Consider the following 24,491-nt stretch of genomic DNA (forward strand, 5'->3'; position numbering starts at 1 on the left):
CTTTGGTTGAGAGACTTCATCATAGTGCTCATTTTGTGGAAGTGCGGATCGTCGCTCGGGCTTAACTGTGTAGAAGCGCTATACAAACAACCTTATAGTCCGATGCTCGTACATAGTCCTGGCCACGTGAGAAGGCTTGTCTCGAATGCAGTCACACTAAGCAGCATGGCAGAAAGTGGAATGGCTTCCAGCTTCGGGGAGTCATGGTCATGGTGCTTGGAAAGAGTCACGATCGATGACGTGGTTGGAAAGCATAAAGCAATTGTTCGCGCGCATCATCACCTTTCTACGCGAAAAGACTAGCTTTCTTGCTTCAGCTCTTTCGAATGACAATTCTGCCGACGCGAACACGAAATACCGACTGTCGCATCTCTTGATTCCCCATTGTACTCCCAGTTGCGTATACCAATAACCCCACCGACCCCGCGACACGACGACAGCCAATCAACGCCATCGCGTTATCCTCATCCGAGACTTTGCTACGTGCATACACAAGCCAACATGGCTCACCGCAGAGTAAAAGAGATCGACTACGACGACGATGAGTACGAATATTACTCGGGCGAAGAGGAATACGGCTACGAAGGCGAAGAGAACGTGGCGCCAGAAGCAGCAGAGGATGAGCTAAGCGCAGAGGACAAAGAGCAATTGCGTATAGGCACAGAGAGTGTGAGAGAGGCTCTGGGCGACGACTTTGCCTCGGTGACAGATGCTGCTATACAAGAAGCTCTGTGGCATTACTACTACGACGTCGCAAAGTCTGTCACCTATCTCAAGAGTTTGTTGAAGCCAGTCCACTTCACCAACTCAAGCTAATCATCTATAGACCAAAGTGCTCCCCAGCAAGCGCAGCAAGCGCAGCCAAAGAAGCAGAAGCAGGTGTCCAAGTTCGACCAAGCTGCCACGTCGGCTGCTCAAAAACCAGTCGAGATCAAGGGTAAGTCCATACATTTCCTTCCTTCCCTCCTTCCCCTCCGCCCCTTTTTTCCTCTGCAGAGCGCCACCACACACTGCACTATCCTCGGAGTTGGACTACTTTGCCAGAGATGAGCCTCGGACTGCCAACTTCTCCCCCCGGTACACAAGCGAGCACGCTCTGACTGGGCTTGGAACAGTGCCGACCAGCCCACTGCCCACATCGCATACGAATCCTGCCAACTTCTTCAAAGGCATTCCTTGGTTCAACGTGCCGGAAGAAAGAGTTGGATGTATTGTGGCTGAGCAGTTCCGACCACCTTTGCGCATGCTGGGAGGCACCGGCAAGCCGTCCAAGCTAGCCGCGCTTGCTGCTGCTAGAAAGAAGAAGGAGGCCGATCAAAAAGCTGCTGCAGAGGCCGGTCAGACCGAGAAGCCTGCTGGCGTTGCTTCGCTCATGGACCGTCTTGGTACAAGGTCGACTCAATCTGCAAGTCAAGAGAACACAAAGCCTGGAGACGCTCCGAAGCAGCAAGAGACTCGCTCCTTTCCCATCCGCAAACGCAAAAGTCCTTCGCCTCCTCCACCTATAGAGGATCGCAGACCTGCTGCTCCGGAGCCTACCACTCCTCAGACACCCGAGCCAGCCACAAACCCAATCGAACATGTCCGCGCCGGTCCATCTGTTTTCGCAAGCACAATGTGTGGTGGCAGCTCAAGAAGGCGTCCCTCACACCAAGACGCCATCGTCCTTACACAGAACATCCTACCAGCCATTTACGGCCAAGACGCGAACCTTGCTAATCCCAATGCCTTCTCAGGTCCGAGCCCAGATGACATTGTCATGCAAGCCCAGGCAAAAGGTTCGGCAAGGTCGTGAAAAGGTAGCTGATGGAAACTCGTACTAACTTAATGCTTCAGCCTCGGGCGCAAAGAAACAGGCAAACCAACAGAAAGACTCCAAGTCGGTCACCAACGGGGTTTCATCTCTAAGTCTGGAGGAACCGCAACAGACAAGTCTCAAGTATGCTCAACGTGTGTCACCATCTCAAGATAAATGCTTACAAGATTCTAGGGTGAAGAGCAAGAACCTGGATGTCATCGCAGAGTACGAAAAGGCTGGACGCAAAAACGCCGCCAGCTTTGTTGTCATCGGACATGTCGATCACGGAAAAAGCACTCTCATGGGTCGCTTGCTATACGATCTGAAAGTCGTCGATCAACGCTCAATCGACAAGTTCCGTAGAGATGCCACGAGTATCGGCAAAGCATCCTTCGCTCTGGCCTGGGTCATGGACTCGACTTCTGAAGAGCGAGAGCGAGGTGTAACCGTCGACATTGCCACAAACAACTTCGAGACGGAAAAGACAAAGTTCACAATCCTGGATGCTCCCGGACACAAGGACTTCATCCCCAACATGATTGCTGGGGCCAGTCAAGCAGACTTTGCCGTCTTGGTCATCGACGCCGGAACCAACAGCTTCGAGGCCGGTCTCAAGGGTCAAACCAGAGAGCACGCTCAACTCGTCCGCAGCATGGGTGTGCAACGCATCATCGTAGCCATCAACAAAATGGATAGCATGAACTGGGCTCAAGAGCGCTTCGAAGAGATCCAACAACAGATCTCCGCCTTCCTCACCACCACCGGCTTCCAACAAAAGAACATTGCCTTTATCCCCGTCTCCGGCCTCACCGGCGAAAACGTCGTCAACTCAGCCCCAGAAGCAGCATCCTGGTACACGAAATCCCCCTCACATCAAACCCTCGTGCAAGCCCTCGAAGCCCACGAACCCACAAAAGCCGCCCTCACGTCGCCCCTCCGCCTTCCCATTTCAGACATCTTCCGCGGTGGAGTCCAGAACCCACTCTCAATCTCTGGACGCATCGAAGCTGGAAGCTTACAAGTAGGCGACTCCCTCATGGCCATGCCCGCCGGCGAAAAGGCATCAATCAAAGGCATAGAAGTCGACGCAGAAGCCGCAGACTGGGCAGTAGCGGGTCAAATCGTAACCCTGCATCTCACAGAAATCGACCCCGTACACCTACGCATCGCAGACTTGCTTTGCGATGCCAGAAAACCCGTGCCTAATATCAAGAGCTTCACAACAAAGATCTTGGCATTTGAGCATGTGTTGCCCATGACTGTTGATGTGCATAGGGGACGCATGCATGTCCCCGGCCGTATTTCAGAGATGATTTGTGTGCTTGACAAGAGCAGTGGTGCTGTTACGAAGAAAAAACCTAGAGTTGTGCAGCCGGGCAGTGTTGCGAGGGTCAGAGTTGACCTGGACACTGCTGTGCCGCTTGAGGTGCCTGGCAGAATTGTGCTGCGCTCGGGAGGCAATACTGTTGCGGCTGGCTTGCTGGAGGAAGTACATGCGTAGATTTAGATCTGCCTCTCTCTCAGGGAGAAAATGGCAACGAAGCTATCTTGAATTATTTCACATTTTGCCCATTTGTGTATTCGGACTTTCGGAGTTTACCAAGTGCATCATGGGTCTTGATCTGTATTTGAGGTTTCCTGCGTCGATGTCCTTGTTGCTGTCCTGAGCTGCTGCTCTTGACTAAAGTTGTAGGTCTGCCATGAACAATTGGAATGTGTGAACTACCAATGACATGTACGTCACCACCATGATCAACCAAGTCAGGAAACTATCCAAGCATAGCAGACACGAGCTTTAGTGAGCCCCGTAGGATACTTGGAAAATTGCTGCATGCACAAATTGTCGCGTAAGATGAGATGCTAAAGAATGACAGGGTGATACCACTTACAGCAAAGTCTTGGCGTGTACACAAAGTGCACCAAGAAGTATAAAGAGATAACTTCTGCACGACACTTGTGACTTGAAGAGTACAACAGCATCGAGAAAGTCCATGACCGTGATCGTAACGAGTCGGGTATCATTGTATCATCGAAGAGGTCAATCTATGGTATAAGCTAAAAGCCCTAACGAGGGCTGTTTTCATGCTGCCTTCCTTTTATGACGCCTATCCGATGCTTTTCCCATAATGACTCCGTTGGAATATCAAAAACGCCGGTTGTCCATGTTTCAAAACCCATGAACCTTCCCAGCTTGGTCTTGTTCTCGTGATATTGTTTCATTCTGTTCGTAATTGTGTAAGTGTGGAGCCTTCTACTGCTTCGATGCAGACTCCTCAGTAACAGTCTGTGCAAAATCGGAGGGAATTGTCCAGCCATGCATATTGGCAGCGCGCTTGTAAGCCTCGACGGCTTCTCCAGAAGCGTAGGAATTGCGATCGCCATCAGTGTAAGTGCCGCTGACCTGTAGGCGAGCAGGCTTAACCGTGGGATCGGTAGGATCGAACTGCGCTATCGCTGAACGAATCTGCACAAGGATACTCTCGATAGAGTAGGCGGGTGTCCAGCCATCTGAAACCAGAATCTGGTGACAGATTGCACCTCCAGCAGTAATGTTACCGCCACCGCCATTCTGAAACGGAAGGAAGCGTGGACGGATGACCCTGACGAATGGGGGGTTGTTGGGGTAGGAGCCAGGGAAGCGAAGCTCAAGAACAATGCTCTTGACGTTGTGCTTCTTCATGTCTGTGACCAAAGGCAGCATGCGTCGTCCCTCATTGAACATAGTGAAGCTGTGGAGCTCAATAATCCACTGGTACATGTTGTCAACCTTGCTGGAGTCAAGGTACCAGCCAAGCTCATGAAGAGGTTTGGTCTTTTGAACACGGAGGAGGGCTTGAAGGTCTTGTGACAGCATCTTGGTCGCCTTGGAGTTGGCATACGAGGGCATTGGGAGCTTTGGCAGCTGATCATGGTTCAGCGAACCAGGAACAAAGTCAGTTTCACCTGGGATATAGTCGAGTTGCGGCGGGCCTGTTCTAAGAGCCAGCTGCTGATGTTGAGGCTGATCGAAAAAACCATGGTCTTCATCATCTGTGGCCACACTCAAATTGTCGCTCAGGTTGCCATCGTTGTAGTGCGACTCGATTGCACCGTCCTCGTCATCGTCGCAAGTCAGATTAATGGCACCGTCTACCGATCGTCCAGTGGTGATTCTAACAAACAAGCCTTTCGCCTTCTTGGTCTTCTTCGGACCGGGTGAGACGACGTTGGCCAGCTTGCGCTTATTAGAATTCGAGCTCGGTGCTGGAATGACAATTGCCCCATTAGAGGTACCAGTCGGTATACGTTGAGGGTCTTGCTGGAGTTTGTTGACTGGTTGCTTATCAGATGCGGGCGATGTGGCCACGTTGGAGTCGGTATTGGCCCGTTTCACGAACAAGTAGCGAGTCTGAATCCAATCGAGTTGGCTGACGACATAATGGGGCGTAGAAGAGACGAATTCAGCAGGCGCATTCACGATCTCGTTGAGCGCTACGGCAGAGGTGATCTTGAGGTCGGATCTCGGCCATGAGTTAGACGCGGAAGAGGCACCTGTTTGATGCATACCATAACCAGAGTAGCCCAGCGAAGTATTGACATTCGGAGCGTGGTAGACGCCATTGCCAAATGCTCGACCGTTGATAACGTCGGTAAAATGGAGGCCTTCGCGGATGATGCTGTGCCAGTTCTGTAACGAACTGCCGTGCCAAGCGTACAGAGTTGGATATTTGGACTTGAGTCGGATCTTGGTCTCCTCGACAGCTTTCTTGAAGCGGTGTTCCTTGTCAGGTGCACCCATAGCGAAGCGAAATTGCATGAAGTCTGGCATGCCATGGACACCCTTCTCAGGCTCGTCGACTGCCATGATGCAGGATCTGTTAGAGGCGAGAGTCCAACGTAGGAGAGAGAACGCGGCCGGCGAAATCCTGTCAACCCATCGAGACAAGTCTGGAGTGTTCTGAGACGAAAGGTACTCACCCATTTCCTTGACGGAAGGCAGTAACGCAAGAAGACGAGGTACGACGCCTCGCTTGTCGGCCTCTGGCAAGTCATCAAAATTGACACAATACTTGTCGACGTAAGCTGTACTCCACTTTGCAGTACTGGACTCCCTCTCGAGAACGTCTCCGATTATGGGACCGATCTCAATAGAGGGATATAGCGATGCGTCATTGACTCTGCAATGAAACATTGGTGTTCCTGTCTCATTCGGTAGCTCGAGCGAGATCCAATCGCCCTTCTTGAGAGGACAGGGTGCACCAGGCGTGACTTTATCAAAGAGAAGCTCTGACTTGGTGAAATCGAAACGAGCCTCGAGACGGCCGTCGCTACTGCTACGAGGAGTTGCTGTAGTTTCTGGAACTTGGGCTTGATAGCTCCGGCCCATATGTCCTTGAATTGGTGAGACAATGGATTGTGGAACATTGAGGCCAAGACCAGTAGGAAAGTCTTTCAGTCTTCCCAAGAAAGCACTGCTATAGCAGAAGCTGATAAGTAGATCAACGACCTTGTCTTGATGCATGATTTCATGCTCAATCGAAGGACCAAAGCCGAGAGTCATGTACTGGTAAAGGCAGAGGGGCGAATCGCAGACATATGGCTTGAGTGCTTCGACCAAAGTATTGAGCTTCTTGTGGCAGACAAGACAGAACTCGGTGCAACGGACGAAGTGCCGCAGCGTGAATTGCATGGCGACGAGAGGAAAAGAGTGTGTCTTGGCCGATGCATCTGCTAGATGGTCTGCATCAACAATAGCTTGGTAACCTGAGGCATTTTCTTTTTCAAAATGTGTACCAGGAGCATATGTGCTGGTGATGCGTCCACCTTGCCTGTCTCTGTAGAAGTCCTCGACACCTTGCCATGTCATGTTGGTATCTCTCAATCGCACAAGATGAACAAGACGCTCGTTCAAAAGGTCGTTCAGCGGCTTGGAGATGAAAGTATCGTGGAAGCTTGTCGCAGCAGAGTCTGGGTAAGTTGATGTGCTGGTGGCGCCAAAAGCTTTCGTGACTTGGTCTTGTGTCGGCTTGTAGTTCTTGGAGACGCCAGTACGCATGTCAAGATAGACGGGCACAGCGGCGTTACTTAGTGCACAGAGCTCTTCCTTGGTCTTGTAACCTTCCTTGTACTGAATAAGAAGAATGATGTAGTCGGAAGGTCCGATGCGCCAGGCCTGCATGGCCTCGTCTGAGATACCAAGCTTGCGAGCAGAAATAGAAATGGAAACGACACACTTGTAGTTGTCGAGAAGGCCACCAAAGTGCGAGATCTTGAAGCCAGCATCCTTGGCACACTTGAGGTCGCTACGGATGCGAGACTGGAAGAGGCTTGAAGGACCGACGCGGGCTGAGGCTGTAGGCAGGACGAAAGCATTGACATCGGAAGTGACAGAGTCATCGAAGGCGGCGCCATAGATGTGTTCGTCGTCATCGTCATCATCGCCGTCCGACTCGCCGTTTTCGAGTGGCTCATCATCCGGATCGTGGTCCTCTGGGATATCGTCGTCCAATCTAGAGTCGGTAGTGCGGCACAGAGCATCGCGGATGGTAGAGAGGAATTGCTTGATTGACATGCCTTTGAGCGTTCCGAGGCTCGCTACGATATCTGCGGTTTCCTGAGAAGTGTCATCGTCACAAAAGTATTGGTAGTCGTGTGTGTCCGGATATTTGGATGGCGCGGTGGTGACACTGATGGTGACTGGCGAAGCGAGTGCTTGATGGGCGACGGTGAATGTAAAGCCTTCATCACCGCGACGACAATTGGAGACGTCGTTGATACCATGCTTACCCTGGATAGCATCGTCCAGATCGGCCTTGAATTGCTTACGATCCATGGTTAGTAGGAGTAGTGGTCGACGGCAGCATGCACTGTTGTGTGCGCGCGCCTTGAGTGCAATTGGGAGGGGAGCAAGAAGGTTGACGTCTTGGAGAAGGAGATGGGAGAGGATGAAGTTGTCTTGATGGTTTTGACAAGGCAAGATGCAGACTTAGGACTTTGGATCACTGTGCAGCAACACGATGCGAATTGGCGACGAGTGAAAGCCACGAGATTGGCGAGACAATGGAAGGCCAGAGTCAGATGGAGTTGGTTTCGAGACGCGCGTGAGCAGCTTCTCGAACAATCACAAGTGAAGAAGAAGAGGAAATATCTTGGCTACATGTCATGTTCGATGGATGCCTTCTGTCAGGCAGCGTTTGTTGCATGGCTGCCTGTAGAGAGGCACAGACATGAGGAAGATCGCAGGCAGGCAGGCGCGCGCTTGAAGTGAGGGTCTTTTTACCTTGCTTTTTGTCCTGCCTGGTCAATTGAAGCGCCGTCTGCCATGCATATCTGACTGGTACTGTTCTTACGAGTACAGCTAATTATCTACATTCATGAAGCAAGTCTTGATGGGGACCACCGCTGAACCATACTGCTTTACAGAGGTCTCCGATGAGAAAGCTCTTGTCGTCATCCATCCTAAACGTAGTAAGTGCCATCACTGCGTTCTTAATGGCAGCAGGTAAAGGTGCTTGGCGCGCGGCATGTCAGATAAGAAAGTGGCTGCGTCGGATAACAAGTCCATGCTTCACATGAATGGCAGATGGGCATACCAGTGCTATCCTCACTAGAATTCGACCTCGGAAGTGGGAGGCACACAATGGCAGTCCACTCGGAGTTTGTTGTAAGAGGCGATCCCAAGTCAACACACGTGCAGGATGAAGCTCTCCAACCATTTCTGCAGCCTCGATTCGACCCGGCCGACTACCTGAATGCCACCTTACCTGCCTTGACTTTCGCCAACTTCACCAAAGACCGCGTTTCGCTCGCCGAACTATCCACACAAACTCAGACGCTCATCTCGCAACTCAACGTGCAGACGTCACGCCTCACAAACACGCTCAACCAGCTCACCGATGACATACTGAGGAGTGGCAGCAGGCTTGCCTACCAAGTCGAGATGCTTCGGGGAGAGACTGCTGGCCTGACCGATGCTCTAAACACTTCGCTCCGACCCGACATGGCTCTGTTCGCTCCTCAGCTTCTACACCAATCTACACAATCCGACAGCGACCAAACTTCTCCTGACCAGCCTGCCGTATCGACTTCGACGCAACCTACCGAACCAGACTACATCTCCAAGCTTCGCACACTCGTCATGGTTCGCCAACGTCTTGACTCCGTCATCAAAGTCTTCGGCGAGGCCATGGCATGGCCTATTGCTCCCTCTGATCTGGTTTCATCCTCGTTCATTTCGGTATCTGCACCTGCTGCCGGAGGCCCAGAAGAGACGCGCAATCGTGAAGAGAAGGCCAAGGAACATGCACAAAAGCTACGCGACGAGGTTGTACAGCTGCTACAGACTGCCGTATCAGCAGACGAAGGTATCGCCGCTGCAATAACGAGGATTGACGAGTTGAGGGACCTCTCTATCATCTGGAAGGGCACTGCTGAAGAGAAGGCCAGAGCTCGTCAGATAGATGCCCTCGAGAAGATCGTTGAAGATGAGCAAAAGGCTCTCGCTCGTAAGGCAGACGCAAAGAAGCGTACAGCCTCTCCCGCGACAATTGACTACAGAAACAATAATGCCCCTGAGTCTACGCGGACAACCAACCAGGGCAGCGGCTACGGATTCATGAGCAACCTGCGCCGAATCAAAGACGACATTTATCTTGATTGAGAGCCTGTGTTCGAGGTACGATGAACAACGCCTGCCTACCGGATACCCAACACGCCATCTTCCATCTGGAAACAAGAATCGGGATCCGAAGAAGTGGTGTGATAATCGGGTAATGATACGACTTGGGCTGTAAGGAGGAGACCAGTGGAGCTCGTAATGAGCCTTCTTTATATCATTTAGCACTGGTCAACACGGGACGAGCCCTGCTACTCGAGTATCCCCTTAGATATGAGCACTCAGGGGTCTGTGATCGGCAAACGACTTGCACGACGATAGACCGCCAGCTGCCGGGGAAGTCAGGAACAGCGCATCCTTTTGGTTTAGGGCAGCATCTAGGCCACGACACTCGGCTTTCACTGCCTCTTAGAAGCACTGCATGACTGCAGCAAGACTCTGCAGAGAACAGGCAGTATTGAAAGGCGACGGTTGAATGCCACGTCTCACTACTTCAAGGGATGCTCGCCTATCGTGTTCCCTGTTTCTTGAATGTTTGAGCGGGTACAGATCATGCCACCTGGAGACGGACAAATCCTCCGAAGCACGTCCATATGTGGAACGTTGTCAAAATCTCTCAAGCAATAGATGTCACAATTGAATTGATAGATAGCATAGAACATACCAATGTGAAAGTACACGGAAGTCTGATTCATGACCTAATGCTTGTGTGAAGAGAGTTCATTCATAACCCGGAGCGCTCGGCACGGAAAGCATTGACAAGGTTCCCGGACAGCGATCAAGCGCGGCGATCCCGAGCTTGGCGTGGGGTGACGACAGTGACGTACCTGCAGTTACAAATGTTTCGATCACTCGTTACGGCAGCAGGCGGAAGCTGGAGCTGGCTTGTTGGGAAGCTTCAAAACACAAGAAGCTGCTTGTCAGACAGCTAGCCTGTACCTTTCCTCCTCATCACTTCTCCCCCAATTGCTCCTCCCTTCTTTCTCACACACACCATTTCACAATGGCCGAGACTGAGAGCCTCTCGCCCTTTGGCACTGCCAGAGCTACCGTGACCGAACAGCCTCTTAGCAAGGACGAGGTCGACAAAATCAACCGCTACTTCCATGCCAGCATGTACCTGTGCTTGGGTATGCTCTACCTTCGCGAGAACCCGCTGCTCGAGGAACCTCTCAAGAAGGAGCACATCAAGCCTCGTCTCCTCGGACATTGGGGCTCGGACGCCGGCCAGTCCTTCACCTGGATCCACATGAACCGCTTGATCAAGAAGTACGACCTCGACTGCTTCTTCGTCTCGGGCCCTGGTCACGGTGCTCCCGCCGTCCTCTCGAACTCGTACCTTGAGGGGGTTTACTCCGAGGTCTACCCCGACAAGTCTCAGGATGCCCAGGGTATGCAGCGCTTCTTCAAGCAGTTCTCCTTCCCTGGTGGCATTGGCAGTCATTCGACTCCCGAGACGCCTGGAAGTATCCACGAAGGTGGTGAGCTTGGTTACTCCATCTCTCACGCTTTCGGTGCAGTGTAAGTTCAACAACAAACCTACACGAGACACCTCCACCATGCTTACCGTCATTTACAGATTCGACAACCCCGATTTGATCGCCTTGACCATGGTCGGCGATGGCGAGGCCGAGACTGGCCCATTGGCCACCAGCTGGCACAGCACCAAGTTCCTCAACCCCATCTGCGACGGTGCAGTTCTTCCAGTCCTCCACCTGAACGGCTACAAGATCAACAACCCCACTATCCTCTCCAGAATCAGCCACGAAGAACTCAAGGCCCTCTTTGTCGGTTATGGTTGGGAACCTTACTTTGTCGAGGGCTCAGACCTCGACTCAATGAACCAAGCCATGGCCGCTACACTCGAAAGAGCGGTCCGAGAGATCAAGGCCATCCAAAAGAAGGCCAGAGACTCTGGCAAGGCCGAACGCCCGAGATGGCCCATGATCGTCCTCAGGACACCAAAGGGTTGGACCGGTCCTCGCAAGGTTGACGGCCACTTCCTCGAGGGCTTCTGGAGAGCTCATCAGATTCCTCTTACAAACGTGCTCAAGGACCCCGACCAGCTCTCTCTGCTCGAGAAGTGGATGCGTAGCTATGAGCCGGAGAAGCATTTCAAGGACGGCAAGTTGATCGAGGAGCTGCGTGAGCTCGCCCCTAGTGGCAATCGTCGTATGAGTGCCAACCCCGTGACCAACGGTGGTCTATTACGTGCCAACCTCAGGATTCCGGACTTCAAGGACTTTGCTCAGGTCGTGAAGAAGCCCGCTGGCGAGCAAGCTCCCAGCATGAACCTCTTTGCCGATTTCTTGACCCAAATCATGAAGCACAACCCTAACAACTTCCGTCTTTTCGGCCCTGATGAAACCCAGTCCAACAAGCTCGGCGCTGTCTACGACGTCACCCAGAAGGTCTGGATGGCCGAGTACTTCGAGGAAGATAAGGACGGCGGTAACCTTGCGACGGCAGGCAGAGTCATGGAAATTCTCAGTGAACACACTGTCGAAGGATGGCTCGAAGGCTACTTGTTGACTGGACGCCACGGCTTGCTCAACAGCTATGAGCCTTTCATCCACATCATCGACTCAATGGTCAATCAACACGCCAAGTGGCTTGAGAAGTGCGCCGAGGTCACCTGGAGACAGGAAGTCGCTTCGCTGAACATCCTGCTGACCTCGACTGTTTGGCGTCAGGATCACAACGGCTTCACCCACCAGGACCCTGGCTTCCTTGATGTCGTCGCCAACAAGTCACCGGAGGTCGTCCGCATCTACCTTCCGCCAGATGCCAATTGCTTGCTCAGCACTATGGACCACTGCTTCAAGTCTTCCAACTACGTCAACGTCATCGTCGCTGACAAGCAAAACCACCTACAGTACCTCAACATGGAAGACGCCGTCAACCATTGCTCTAAGGGTCTAGGCATCTGGGACTGGGCTTCCAACAGTGCTGGCGAAGAGCCTGATATTGTTATGGCCAGTTGCGGTGATGTCAGCACACAGGAGGCTCTCGCAGCCACTGCTCTGCTTCGCGAGCATCTTCCTGAGATCAAGGTTCGCTTTGTCAACGTCGTCGACCTGTTCAAGCTTCAGCCCAACGGCTACCACCCCCACGGCCTCAAGGACGACGAATACGCAGCTATCTTCACTGATGACAAGCCGATTGTTTTCAACTTCCACTCGTACCCATGGATGGTCCACAGGCTCACATACAAAAGAAAGGGCCAGCAGCTCATGAGGGTCAGAGGATACAAGGAGAAGGGTAACATCGACACTCCTCTCGAGCTGGCCATCCGCAACGAGACCGATCGTTACAGTTTAGCTATGCTTGCCATCGACAGCCTGAAGTCTGTCTTGGGCAACAAGGGCTCGTCTACTCGTGAGCATCTGCTCAACAGACGTACCCACGCTATGAACTACGCATACGAGACTGGTCAGGATCCTGATGACTTCGTCAACTGGACTTGGAACTACTAGGATTCTGTCGTTGATTGGCGGGACCTGATCGACATGGCGTTTAACAACACAATTACGAGGCGTTTTTTAAGATAGCTAGTTAGCTGGGTCAATATGATATCTGATACTTTTCACACCCGATAATACAGTTGCTTTGCTTCCTTGACAACTTCTGTGTGCCGGTTTGGCCTTCGTGGTGATTCATTCGACGGTACATGATCCCGTCCCACTGCACTGCCATGAGACCTCCTCGAAGTGCAGTTGCATAACATTATGAGTTAGGGTGAGATGTCTGAAACATTTAACATTGATGAAGAACTCCATATTCTACCCTTCAGCTTTTATGACCACAAGGAAATAATCCATAAACTCCTAAACAGTATGCACAACAATTGCAATGAAACAAGGTAAACAATGTAAACAATCGAGCAGCAGAGAGTGAGAAAAAAAAACATCTACCATCCTCTTCTCTTACCTCTTTCCTCGGCACTCTTCTCCTTTCTCCTTGCCTTTGTAACATCATGCTTCCTCCTCTTGTCAGCCGCATATTTGACAGGCTGACTGACAGCTTCAATTCTCCTCTTTCTTCTTCTTTCTTCTCTCTTGCCGCGAACTCTTTCTTGTACTCCTCTCATCGCAACCACGTATTCTGTGCTTCCTAGCTTCTTTTGTAGCAGGGAAGATACTTCAGTGGCCAAGGCTTTTAGGTCTTGGTATGCCTTTTGAAGTGGTTCGGTTGCGAGGCGGGGAGCGGCTATTGTGGGGTCGGTGAGGAGGTAGAGAGGTGTGAGGATGGAAGAGAGGGAGGGTGTTATGGCGGTGGAGGGAAGGATATTGCAGAGGGAGGCTAGGGCTTGGAGGGCGCCGGTTTTTGCGCTGAGGACGGAGGCGGTGGGGGCGCCGTCGTCGCGGCGGATGAGCGCGGCGAGGCGAGACAGGAGATGGTGGAGGGCGGATGTTGGGGTGGCTTTATCGGTGTCTTCTTCTTCGTCTTCAGCGCCGGCGGCCTCGTCTTCTTCTTCCTCTTCATCATTTTCTTCTTCAGTGTTATTGCGGGCGGTGACGCCGTTTCTGGTGAAGGGAGTTGGGTGTACCCAGTCTACGTCGTTGGCGCTGTAGCAGCGACCAAGGAAGATCAGGTTGCGTACGGTTTGACCAACCAGCTGTTCGCTAACATTGCTGAAACGAAGGGTTCTCAGACCAGCAGCGCACAACTCGTGCAACTCCTTAGCCGTGATATCCATCTTACTGTTTGTATAAAGAGGCAAAGCAGCAAGGCCTTCGTCAGTCTTGGAAGCACTGTTACCCATATCTGCAAACAGCAAACCAAGGAGGCGAGCAGCAGAAAGCTTGACCCAGGCGTGCGGGAAAACAAGACACTTGAAGATATTCGTCCATGAAGCCTTGGCGGCAGGTGCGAGTGAAGTGGAAGGAGCCATCTCTGCCATCTTTGCAAAAGCCTGAAGAGCATAGTAGAGCAACTCCCAATCCTCAGTCTCCACAACGTCGGGGTTGAGAAGCTTGGACACTTGCTTGAAGAGGAAGGAAGTTTCCTTAGCACTTGCCTTGCCGTGACCAATGTAGATGGTCCAGCACTGCAGAGCAATACGACGAAGTAAAACCTGCTCGTCTTGTTCCAACCATGTACGCAACATTGCGACGAAATTGTTGGTGCGCTCTTCATCTGCACGCTGAAGGATCTTGCTGATCAATGCTCCAGCCATCTCACGACATTCGGGAGAGTCGTCGTTGACCATCATCATAACCAACGGCACGAACAACATGCTCGAGAGTTCTTGAACAAGATCACCCTGGGTCTTGGCCAACAACAGATGCAACAGCTCAAGCACAGACTGTCTTCCCTCGACATACTTGTACTCGAGGTTCCGGACCAAAAAGGCAATCTGCTTGTTCAAGCGACTGCCAGCTTGAGGATACTCCATCATGAATGCAAAGTACACACCGCGAGAAAGGTCTCTGGCACTGCGAGTCTGGTTGGTGACCATGATTGCAGCAACAGAATCCATGACCTCGTAGACTTCTGTGATGATGATCTTGCGTGCCACAACAGCCTTGAGGAAGTTGAAGATGACACCTTGACGATCGGGCTCTTCGAGATCAGGCTTGATTCTCTTGAGCACAAAGGCCATGTCGTTCTCCTTGATCTTGATGTCAGGTCTGTCGCGGAGGATGGCGGAAATTAGCTTCAACGAAGACTGAGCCAACTCGGTGATCATGGAAGGAGCACCTCTGAGAATCTTTACGGCCTCTGCCGCATAGACTGGTCCGTTTGACACAATTTGTGACGAAGGTACTCTGATGATAGATGTAAGCAGACGAACAGATGCCATCTGGACTTCTTCTTGACCGCCAATCAAAGCGTCACCAAGAATAGGCAAGAAGCCTGCAAGGTTGGCTGGGGTCTTCATCTCATCATGCTTCGCCAAGACAGCGCGAACAAGATCCAAAGCGAATCTGGTGAGCTTGAAGATGTACGAGCTAGTCGCTCCCTTCTTGCCAGACTTGTTTGCGCTTTGCATCTGAATGAGATACTTTCTGATCTTGTAGTCCTCCATGACGGGACGAACCTTGGCTTCGGCAGTAGCGACGTATACCTTTTGGATGATCTCGTAACCGAAGATGAGAATGTCTCTATCCTTGACGGACATGTTTTGACTGGTACCGAGGCCAATGCGACGAAGAAGTTCATCAATCTTCTTGACAGTCTTGAGATCAAGTTTCTCTAGCAGCAAGGATTGGATAGGTCTGATCAGGTCACCAAGGTGGGAAGTGGTTGTGATCTTGGCGATCAACTCAGCAGAATCGTAACTCTTGCTGCTCTTGACTTCTTTCATCTTACTGATGTACTCCTCGGCATCCTTCTCTTGACCTGCGACACCAAAGATATCGTCCATGACAACAGCGATGATGTCATTAATACAGTGGTCGAGATCGCCAGCTTCTAGAGATGCAATGTTATCAACCAAGATAGAATGCATGGTGAAGGACATGACGTGAAGCTGGTAACCACGTTGCAAAGCGCTACGAAGTTCCTTGATGACGAATTGGAAGTACGATGGGCCAAGAATACCAGTAATCTCAGACAAAGTCTTTCTTGTCATGTCTCTGGCCTCAGCTGCCTTACTACGAAGGACATGGCAAAGGTCCATGAGTACCGTTGGAAGTCTCAGGGCATGCTCGGCAACAGGAAGAACGCGAATAAGCTTGACCACAGCGACACCGACAGGTACACGCAGACTGACAGTCGATTCATCCTTGAGATGCAAGAATGATGTCAATGGTGGCAGGAGCTGTTTGTTGATCTCGTTAGATAGCTTCTCCTCTGTGGGCAGGGTTGCAGCAAGAGGGCTCAGTGCAGGAGCACCATCAGTGACCGACTCGGCCTCGCCATCGACTTCCATAACAGTGTCCTTCTTACGGATGGACTCGGAAGCTCTATCCAGAGCATCAATAACGCGACTGACAATTCTGAGCACGATTTTCTGGAGATCCTGCTTGCTCTGGATATAGCTGACAAATCTCCTCAAGGTCGATCTGTATAGATTCCAGTCCAGACATCCAGAAAGAGCTCCAACAGTGTTGATGGTTTCGGCGGACAAGTTATGAGCACCGTCATCGGTAGCAGGATCGAAGATGAAGTGCTCCAAGAGAGGAATGAAGAACAGACTGACGTTGTTGCTTGAGATGGCACCAGCATGGGCCTCCTCAGAAAGACGTCTCAAAGCACGAAGTCTGCGATGTTGCTGGATGTGCAAGATATTGTTGAAGAATGAGGCTTCCTCGTCACCTTCGACAAGCAGACACGCCATATCGTTAACAGCATCCCAGGCCGAGAAGTTTTTGATCATGTGGGCCAGGACTTGAAGATATTCAGACCTGACCAACTCAGAAGGATCGCGCATACCGCCCTGAAGACCACCATGGAGTCCAGAGACCGTTAAGGTCTTGAACTCTTCGTCTCTGAAATCACCATCCACACTCGCGACCTCGATGAATCTTCTCAGAGTAGTGGAGGCATTAGTTCTGATGGCAAGTTCATCATTATCTCTAATGAAGTACATCATGCTGTAGATAAGTGGCTGCCATTGCATAGCAGTGAAGGTAGAATACTTCTCTTCATTGATAGTGCTGAAAGCAATGGCACGGCGCTCGAAGTCGGGCTCATCAAGTCTCGAGGTCGAAAATGAGTTGAGATCCTCACACAAGGAAGCGACGTAGGAAAGCTCCTTCCTCTCGTCAGCTAACTGCTTGACGACAGCAGCAAGAAGTTCTCTGCTTTCGCGATCTTTGAAGTAACCGAACAATGGACAAAGTGTTGAGTAAACCTTGCTGAAGCGCTCTTCGTCTTTGTTAAGCTCGGCTCCAGGAATGAGATGGAACAATGTCTGCAGCAGATCACGCTTGGTGGTGAAGTGGACAGTTTTCGAGGGTTGACTGAGCAAGAAGATAGAGACGTCAACAACATCACGAATGTTCTCAACGCCAGTGACCAATGGTGCAAGTCGCGAGACACACAAAACACTCGAGTCGAGAATATCCTTAGGGGGAGCCTGTCTTAAGACCGTACCAAGTCTCACAACGAACAGACTTGCTCTAGGTCCTAAAATGGATGCACGTGCTTTGTCCTGCTCCTCAGAGGCATCGATGCTCATCTCGGCATCCTTGAACCGGCGAGGCTGGATGGTATCCAACAATCGTCCAATGATGTGCTCGATGATGAATGCTTTGACTTCGTTCTTCGCGCTAGGAACCACAAGGCAGTCTGCGACAGCGTTGAGTGTCTCCGGGTAGAAGTCTGTCAAGAAGTTGCAGGTGGACAAGGAACTAGCCCAGGTAGAGAACAGACGCAGGAAAGCAGAGACGGATTGTGCGGTCTCGATGGGCAGCTTCTCCAAACGAGGACCAACCAACTCGCTCATAACGATCTTGGCGTAACTATACCAAGAAACTTCGGTACAAGTTGAGAAGACTTGGATCAAACAGTGGAAGCCGGCTTGACGAATAGCACGGTCGAGGGAAGTCAGGGACTCATCCTCCGCAGTGATCTCCTCCTCTACATCAGCCAACGCAGTGTGCGATTTAGTCGCCTTGAGGAGACAAAGCAGGACGGCATCAGCAATCTTTGTTGCGTAGCGATCCAGTCGATTACCAAGGGTGTGCACCATATCATCCAGCATGTTCAACAAACCGACTTGCTTTCTAGGAGCAACCGAGAATCTATCCACGGCTGACTGATCCAGCGCGCCGTCTTTGATAGGCTCCACGTTGGCCAGCGAGCCGAGCGCGATGCTCAGAAACTGCCCAACAATCTCCGCAGGGAAACGGGCAAGGGCAACGAAGACGGCCTTACGACGAGTCTGCTGTCCACGCTTGCCACTTGCCGAGCCAGCTCTTGTTACCGCTTTACCGTATAGGATGCGCAAGAGGACTGGCATTAGCTCGGGACAATCAGCGCTTCGAATAGCGTCGCCTTCCTCCTCAAGACGAAGGAACACAGACACTTCTTCTCTGAACCTCGCATCGTCGAGGAAATTCAGCAAATGCTCTTGGTACTTGATGATGCTGGGTGTTTTCCAGGCAAGAATCGCCTTAAGGGTAGACTTCTGGATCTCGTTGTCACCGTTGGTGAGGAGATTTAGTAAAGCCTGGTAAACTTCAGTTGCCTTGAACAATACTCTGGGGTTCTGGAATTGGGCGAAGACGCCGAGCATGGCCTTCTGGTCTTTGCGACCCCAATGGCGAGTGTTCCCAGTCTCCTCTTCTTCCTGCGCTTCACTCTCGTCACCTGCCCATTCTAGCAATACGGGAACCAAAAGGCGTGAGCGTTTCTCTGCCAACTGTGGCATAGAGTTCAAGGCGCGGAGTGCTTGTGATCGCTCGGAGAGAGAAGCCACTGCTGTTTGAATATGGTCTCTCTTGAACTGGTTTTCAATTCCTTGGTGAAGATCTGCGAAAAGAGCCTCGGAAATCTCGATATCTTTTTCAATCTGGTTCATGTTTGAACACTCGAAGTCGGAGCTGACATGCTCGATGCTTCGGTCTGGCGCTGCTTCTGCTTGTACTGCACCACCTTCTGCGTCCGCATGACCCTGGAGCCACTGCGTAATCGTGCCGGTGATGAGCTCTTCCGCCTCGCCATGCGCAGTCATTTCCTTCAGCGCTGCGATGGAGTCTTCCCAGGCTTGCGCAAGATGAATGTGCAGGAGACCAAAACAGTAGGTGGGAATAGCCTTAGACAGTACTGGGTCGGAAAGAACATCGGGATATCCGAGAGCTAGCCTTCGGATCTGTGACGAGATGAAGCGGGCGGTCTGCACACTTGGTGGAGTATCTTCGATTGAGAGAGCATGCGTCAGCAACTCAGGAACATCTTGCTGTCTCTTTTCATAAATCGTGTGTAATATCCGTAACCCGGAGAGTCTGAGGTCGTGACTTGGTGTCTTCAAACACTCGATTAGATTGACAACAAGAGAGTCCATTTGTTCTCCGGTAAATGCGATGTCGGCCTTCTGCAAGACCGAGTTCAACGCAGTCCAGTAAGGCACAAGCTTTTTGCACCGCGTGGAGGCAGAGCACAAAGCTTCTGCAAGTCGCTTGTCCTGAAGTATCTCACTAAACTCGTCCGAAATGTACTGGAAACCTTGGCCTAGAGCGAAAAGATCCCAGCCTCCAATCTCGGAAGATGATGACTTTGCTGCAGACTTAAGCAGGCTGAGAATACTGGCAGCGATTGATTTGCGAGTTTCTTGATCACCCTGAGAAATTCGTAGCACTGCCAGATGACCGTTACTCATGTGCAGAGTTTCCTTGTCATCTGGTATCGTTTTCCCTTGAGCCTTCTTTAGTCGTTGCAGCATGACCTTTTGCCACTCCAGAGGACATTGCAAAGGTGTTTTAGCAAATGTGTTCTTGCGAGACATAGAGGGAAGCATTGCGCAAAGGGCCGTCTCATTCTCCTTCCAGTGATTGACGATGAATTTCTGGAAGATTGGCAACACGAAGCTTTGGAAGCGTTCCTGGTTAAGTTCTGCGAAGATGTTGCAGAAAGGAAGGAAATGGCCGATCCACTTGCCACGGCTAATGGTGTCGAGGATAGCAAGCTCCTGGAGGACTGCATCGAAGGGTCCATAATTAAGTACCACGGCCAGCGTGTTTAAGAGTGCAGTCAATGTGTCAGAGTCAACTTGCTTCGAGGCTTTGTCGGCATTCTTGATCATGCTTGTGACGCGCTTGACGTATGTCGGCCAGTCCGATATTCTGCTGCCCTTACGAACGGATGCCGCGGTGAAGAGGAGGGTGTTCGCTGCGTCCAGATTTTCTACTGCGTCCTCATACTTGGGATCTGTGAATTCGAAGATAGCCTCCTGGACCGACTCGAAAGTTTCGGGAGTAGTGTGATGAATGACACTGATCAGGGAGCCTCTGAGAATCTGCAATGACCTGCTTTTGAGGAACTCTGAGTGGTTAGCGTTGAAGCAGAATCTGGTCAAACATTGCAGAACAGTGTTTCCTCCTGAATGGAGCGTGCCTTGTACTCCCTTGATAGATTCCGTGAACAAGGCCATCAAACCCTGAGAATACAAGTCGTCTGAGGCCGTCTCGTTTGAGGCAAAGTCGTTGAGCATGTGGTCGACAATAGTATCCAACGGTTCCTTGCTCTTGTGGTATGTGGTTCCAGCCTTTCTCACTAGGAAACTCATTGCTTCCGAAGCAAATCGGACGACGTAGGGCTTCTGCTTTTGCTTTCCTAGATATGGCGACATGAGGTCGTACAGAGGTCTGAGATCGGGGACTAATAGGCGCGAAAGGTACTTGAAGAGGAAGGCGAGGCAGGTAAAGGACCACTCGACGACCTCGGGCTCGGCGTTGCTGGCTGCGACATGTGCGACGGTTGCGACAGCTCTTTGGAAGTGCTTCTCGAAGCGGACATCGAGGTCGTGTGCGAAGTGTGATAGGAGGGCGAGCAGGGGTTCGAGAGACATGACATCTCCCTTTGTGATGTATGTGATCAAGTTGTCCATGATGGCCTCCTCGTGGAAGATGACCATGGCCAGAGTGTCAGAGATGTTGTAGATCTGTTTGGCGAAGGCCGAAAAGTTCTCGGACAAGTTGAGGTCCTTCCATTCATCCAGCGCGGTACGGAAGTATGATGACTCTCCCTCCAGCTCGTGGCTTCCCTCTGCACCCACTCCTCGCCGAGTGCGACGAAGCGGGTCAATCTTCATCTTTGAGATCCTCTGGGCGAATCTTTCGAAATGGTGTCGTCGACTCGACGGTGTCGACTTCTTCTTTCTTTGTGTTTTGACGACCTTTGTGGCCGTCTTGGCCGACTTGGGCCCATTTGAAGCGCTTCCCCTCGACATACCCGCCATGTCGTACTTTTGAAATGCTATGGCAAAAAAGTTGCTTGAACTTTTGAACTTTCTTCAACAGCGCGACCAACTCGCGCCAAGACTCTGGGGAAGTGGCTTGACCCTGACGCTGACGCTGCACCAGCCACACCGAGGCTTCGACTCCATCAAATCGCGTCGAGGCACTTTTGATTTCTTGATCAACTTTCTCTAACGGCATATTTTCCCAACGACCAGCCTCAAGATGGTCTCGAAGATGTACGTGAAGTTATGTCTAGATACTACGGACTCCGACTAATCCACCATTAGTGCAGTTGTGGGCTCAGTGAACGGCCAAGTTTCTACAGTCTTTGAGAAACTATCAGCATTGCACGCTAAAAATGCCTTTGCCTTTGCCATAATCAGCGGCGACTTATTCGCGGACCCGATCAATGCCAGTCCTGAGGAGGAAAGCCAGTTGAAAGATCTGCTCGATGGGAAAATCCAAATAGCCTTGCCGGTCTATTTTGCTCTTGGCAAACGCGAACTACCCATCGAAGTACAGGAGAAACTGAGCGCCAACGCAGGCGAGCTATGTTCGAATCTCTACTTCCTCGGCAGGCGGACTACCGTCAAGACATCTGAAGGCGTCAAGATTGTCGCCCTTGGTGGGGCCCATATGGATGCTGTTTCAGACAAAGCCTTGATCACTGAATACAGTCCAAGTCACACACCAGAAGACGTCAAGGTTCTGAGAGGTGCTAACACTGCCGATATCCTGGTGACCAGCGAGTGGCCTGCTGAGATCCGCACTGGTTCAAATGCAACTTATACTGGAGACGAGCCCATTTCGCAGCAAGGCGTTGCAGACCTTTGTACTGTTCTAAAACCCCGTTACCACTTCTCCTACTCAGATGGTTTCCTGGAACGCGAACCTTTCTTCCATGCTCAGGGTGAAGATGACAGCGGTTATCAAGTGACTCGTTTTATCAGTTTGGCGCCGTTCGGAAACGCTGCTAAGCAGAAGTGGATATATGCCTTCACGCTGGACACCTCGGTAGCGCCTACTGCAACTGTACCATCGGGAGTTACAGCATCCCCATTGCAGTTCGCTGCAAAAAAGCGCAAAGCTGTTGAGTCCCAAGCTCAGTCATTCTCCCGCTTCTCTGGCAGTGGTGATGGTGGTGGTAGGCAAAGAGGTCGCAACAAGCGCCCTCGACCGAACCCAAACCCATCAGAATGCTTCTTCTGCTTGTCTAACCCCAACATTGCATCACATCTTATCTCTTCAATTGGAGACAGCGCCTACCTGACGACAGCAAAGGGACCGCTCCCAACTCCCAAGACTTTCCCATCCCTAGGATTCCCGGGACATATGCTGATCATTCCTCTTGAGCACTCACCTACGCTTGCCTCAATACAGAATCAGGAATCCAGGAAGACCACTATCGCAGAGATGCATCGCTATCGACTTGCATTGCAGAGCATGCTGACCAAAAGATCAGAGGATGCTGCTGAAGCACACAAGCTTGGTGCGGTCACTTGGGAGATCAGCCGTATAGGTGGTATACACATCCATTGGCAATTTATGCCGGTGCCTCGGGACCTCATCCGCAAAGGATTGGTGGAAGCAGGTTTCAAAGTCGAAGCCGAAAATCAAAGCTACCCAGCATTCGAGTCATCGAGTGTTTCGACTGACGTAGCATCAGAGGGTGACTGTTTCAAGGCTACCATCTGGGATGGAGCAGAAGAGAAGACCATGGTCCTTCCGCTAGACTCATCATTCAGATTCGACCTACAGTTCGGACGAAGAGTCCTGGCTAAATTGCTAGGTCTTGAGGGTCGATCGCACTGGCAGGACTGCGACCAGAGCGAAGCAGAGGAAATGACAGACGTCGAGAGTTTCAAGGCGGCATTCGCTCCATTTGACTTCTCGCTCGAATAAATAGCAGTCAATATAGTCAGCATGCAACCATCTCGGTGCAGTCGCAACGGTTCTACTTTGGGAACTTGCAAATAAAAAGTGACCCAGACAGAATACGACCATGCCCACAGGTTCTGGTTTTGTGCATTAGTACATACTTCCAAGTAGAGGTGCCATTCATGTTGCGGGTCTGGTTGATAGGCGCATGGCCATGACGGCTTCCCGAGTTGAGCCGCCAATGCAGTGATGTGCTCAACAAGCGCGAGCAATTAATCAAGGAAGAACGCCGTTGCATTGTCTGTGTATGCAGGGCCAATCAATAAAGACAATCGTGCACACAAACGTTGGAAGAGAAGTTGAAAAGTCACCGTCAAACAAGGCACATGTTCGATACGAGATAAACAGATAGACGTTTGCGGCCTTGTAGCAAGGTTCCGATGACAGGTTCAGCGCGCGCACCGATGCTCGCGTGTACATAGTCTCTCAAAGAGTGCTATATGCAGCCCTCACGCACTCATATATGTTGCCTGCAAAATCAGCCATTCCGCATCCCTGCGACTGAACTTACAAACGAGCCAAGTCCAAGTCAGTGCTATGTTTGCAGATTGACAACATAAATAAATGGATGCATTTTCTTAGGTTCAGATGGCTATAACAATGGTTGGGGGGAACATGCGATGCGGCGGTGCTCGAAATGCAGAGCGGAACAAAAATCACCACCCAACGCTACGGTCTGGGTTTCTCGGCGTTGCCAGCGGAACGATCGCCAGAATGCGAACAAGATGCACAGCACGTGTGGAGCTGGGGCAGCGACAAGTAGCATGCGGCGGCATTTGACGCAAGGTCGGTGTGATAGTGGCCTGTTGAGGTTGGCCGCCGCATGATCCAGCGCGTATAGCTTAGGCGACGTTCGCATGTCACACCGCATAGACCGCGGCTGCTGTAATTATGGTGGCCATTTTGGGGGGCTTGTCCTTGTTGACTACCATGAATGACGAGTGTTGTGGGAGGAGAGCCGGCACAAATAGTCAAAACAGCCTCCAGAAAGTGCGATGATCGAATGTTTCGGGAGACGAGACCGAGTCAAGATGTTGTGGAGTGGTAAAAAGCAAAAAAAAGCAAATCGCCTACATAAAATAGAGGGCGAGCACGGGGCTTTTACGAATCAAGGTCGATGCACGGGCCGCAGAAGCCAGAAGCCAGAAGCCAGCCAGGGTCGGTATCGTTCGCGCCTTCCGCTCCCTCGCTCACGTCTGTTTCGCTCCTTCCTTCCCTCAGCACCCGTTCTCAAAGCGCAACTGTCGATCAATTCACCCTCCGCCCTCCGCCCTCCGCTGTCACTTCTCGTCGTGTTTGCGCATTGTTGTCC

The 24,491-nt window shown here is 51.4% G+C and overlaps 6 protein-coding genes across 6 annotated transcripts; 4 read left to right on the top strand and 2 right to left on the bottom strand.

Annotated features, from left to right (window-relative positions):
• The first annotated feature begins 69 nt into the window (after positions 1-69).
• On the top strand, positions 70-3,342 carry AUEXF2481DRAFT_76042 (uncharacterized protein). Its single transcript, XM_013492843.1, has 5 exons — positions 70-778; positions 827-937; positions 1,116-1,778; positions 1,837-1,939; positions 1,991-3,342. Exons 1-5 carry the CDS (start codon positions 502-504, stop codon positions 3,297-3,299), a joined length of 2,463 nt encoding a protein of 820 aa, XP_013348297.1. The 5' UTR covers positions 70-501; the 3' UTR covers positions 3,300-3,342.
• A 312-nt stretch (positions 3,343-3,654) lies between these two features.
• Positions 3,655-8,001, bottom strand: AUEXF2481DRAFT_175543 (uncharacterized protein). Its single transcript, XM_013492917.1, has one exon. The coding sequence runs from the start codon at positions 7,608-7,610 to the stop codon at positions 4,050-4,052; it is 3,561 nt and encodes a 1,186-aa protein (XP_013348371.1). The 5' UTR covers positions 7,611-8,001; the 3' UTR covers positions 3,655-4,049.
• Positions 8,002-8,417: 416 nt separating this feature from the next.
• AUEXF2481DRAFT_926 (uncharacterized protein) lies at positions 8,418-9,437 on the top strand (the record flags this gene model as incomplete). The annotated part of the gene is made up of 1 exon (XM_013492379.1): positions 8,418-9,437. The coding sequence occupies one exon, from the start codon at positions 8,418-8,420 to the stop codon at positions 9,435-9,437; it is 1,020 nt and encodes a 339-aa protein (XP_013347833.1).
• Positions 9,438-10,395: 958 nt separating this feature from the next.
• On the top strand, positions 10,396-12,868 carry AUEXF2481DRAFT_61507 (uncharacterized protein; the record flags this gene model as incomplete). The annotated part of the gene is made up of 2 exons (XM_013492803.1): positions 10,396-10,913; positions 10,972-12,868. 2 exons carry the CDS (start codon positions 10,396-10,398, stop codon positions 12,866-12,868), a joined length of 2,415 nt encoding a protein of 804 aa, XP_013348257.1.
• Positions 12,869-13,302: 434 nt separating this feature from the next.
• On the bottom strand, positions 13,303-21,231 carry AUEXF2481DRAFT_61466 (uncharacterized protein; the record flags this gene model as incomplete). Its single annotated transcript, XM_013492798.1, has 2 exons — positions 13,303-19,569; positions 19,642-21,231. 2 exons carry the CDS (start codon positions 21,229-21,231, stop codon positions 13,303-13,305), a joined length of 7,857 nt encoding a protein of 2,618 aa, XP_013348252.1.
• A 232-nt stretch (positions 21,232-21,463) lies between these two features.
• Positions 21,464-23,143, top strand: AUEXF2481DRAFT_929 (uncharacterized protein; the record flags this gene model as incomplete). Its single annotated transcript, XM_013492380.1, has 2 exons — positions 21,464-21,477; positions 21,529-23,143. 2 exons carry the CDS (start codon positions 21,464-21,466, stop codon positions 23,141-23,143), a joined length of 1,629 nt encoding a protein of 542 aa, XP_013347834.1.
• Between the last annotated feature and the right edge of the window lie 1,348 nt (positions 23,144-24,491).

Source organism: Aureobasidium subglaciale, assembly GCF_000721755.1.
Source record: "Aureobasidium subglaciale EXF-2481 unplaced genomic scaffold scaffold_1, whole genome shotgun sequence".
Taxonomy (NCBI): Eukaryota; Fungi; Ascomycota; class Dothideomycetes; order Dothideales; family Saccotheciaceae; genus Aureobasidium; species Aureobasidium subglaciale.

Excerpts from the sequence above, each read along its gene's own strand:
- AUEXF2481DRAFT_76042 (XM_013492843.1), top strand. The coding sequence starts at position 502 with ATGGCTCACCGCAGAGTAAAAGAGATCGACTACGACGACGATGAGTAC. Across the intron at positions 938-1,115 it reads AAAACCAGTCGAGATCAAGG|TGCCGACCAGCCCACTGCCC; the intron begins GTAAGTCCATAC and ends GGCTTGGAACAG. Across the intron at positions 1,940-1,990 it reads CCGCAACAGACAAGTCTCAA|GGTGAAGAGCAAGAACCTGG; the intron begins GTATGCTCAACG and ends ACAAGATTCTAG.
- AUEXF2481DRAFT_175543 (XM_013492917.1), bottom strand. The coding sequence starts at position 7,610 with ATGGATCGTAAGCAATTCAAGGCCGATCTGGACGATGCTATCCAGGGT.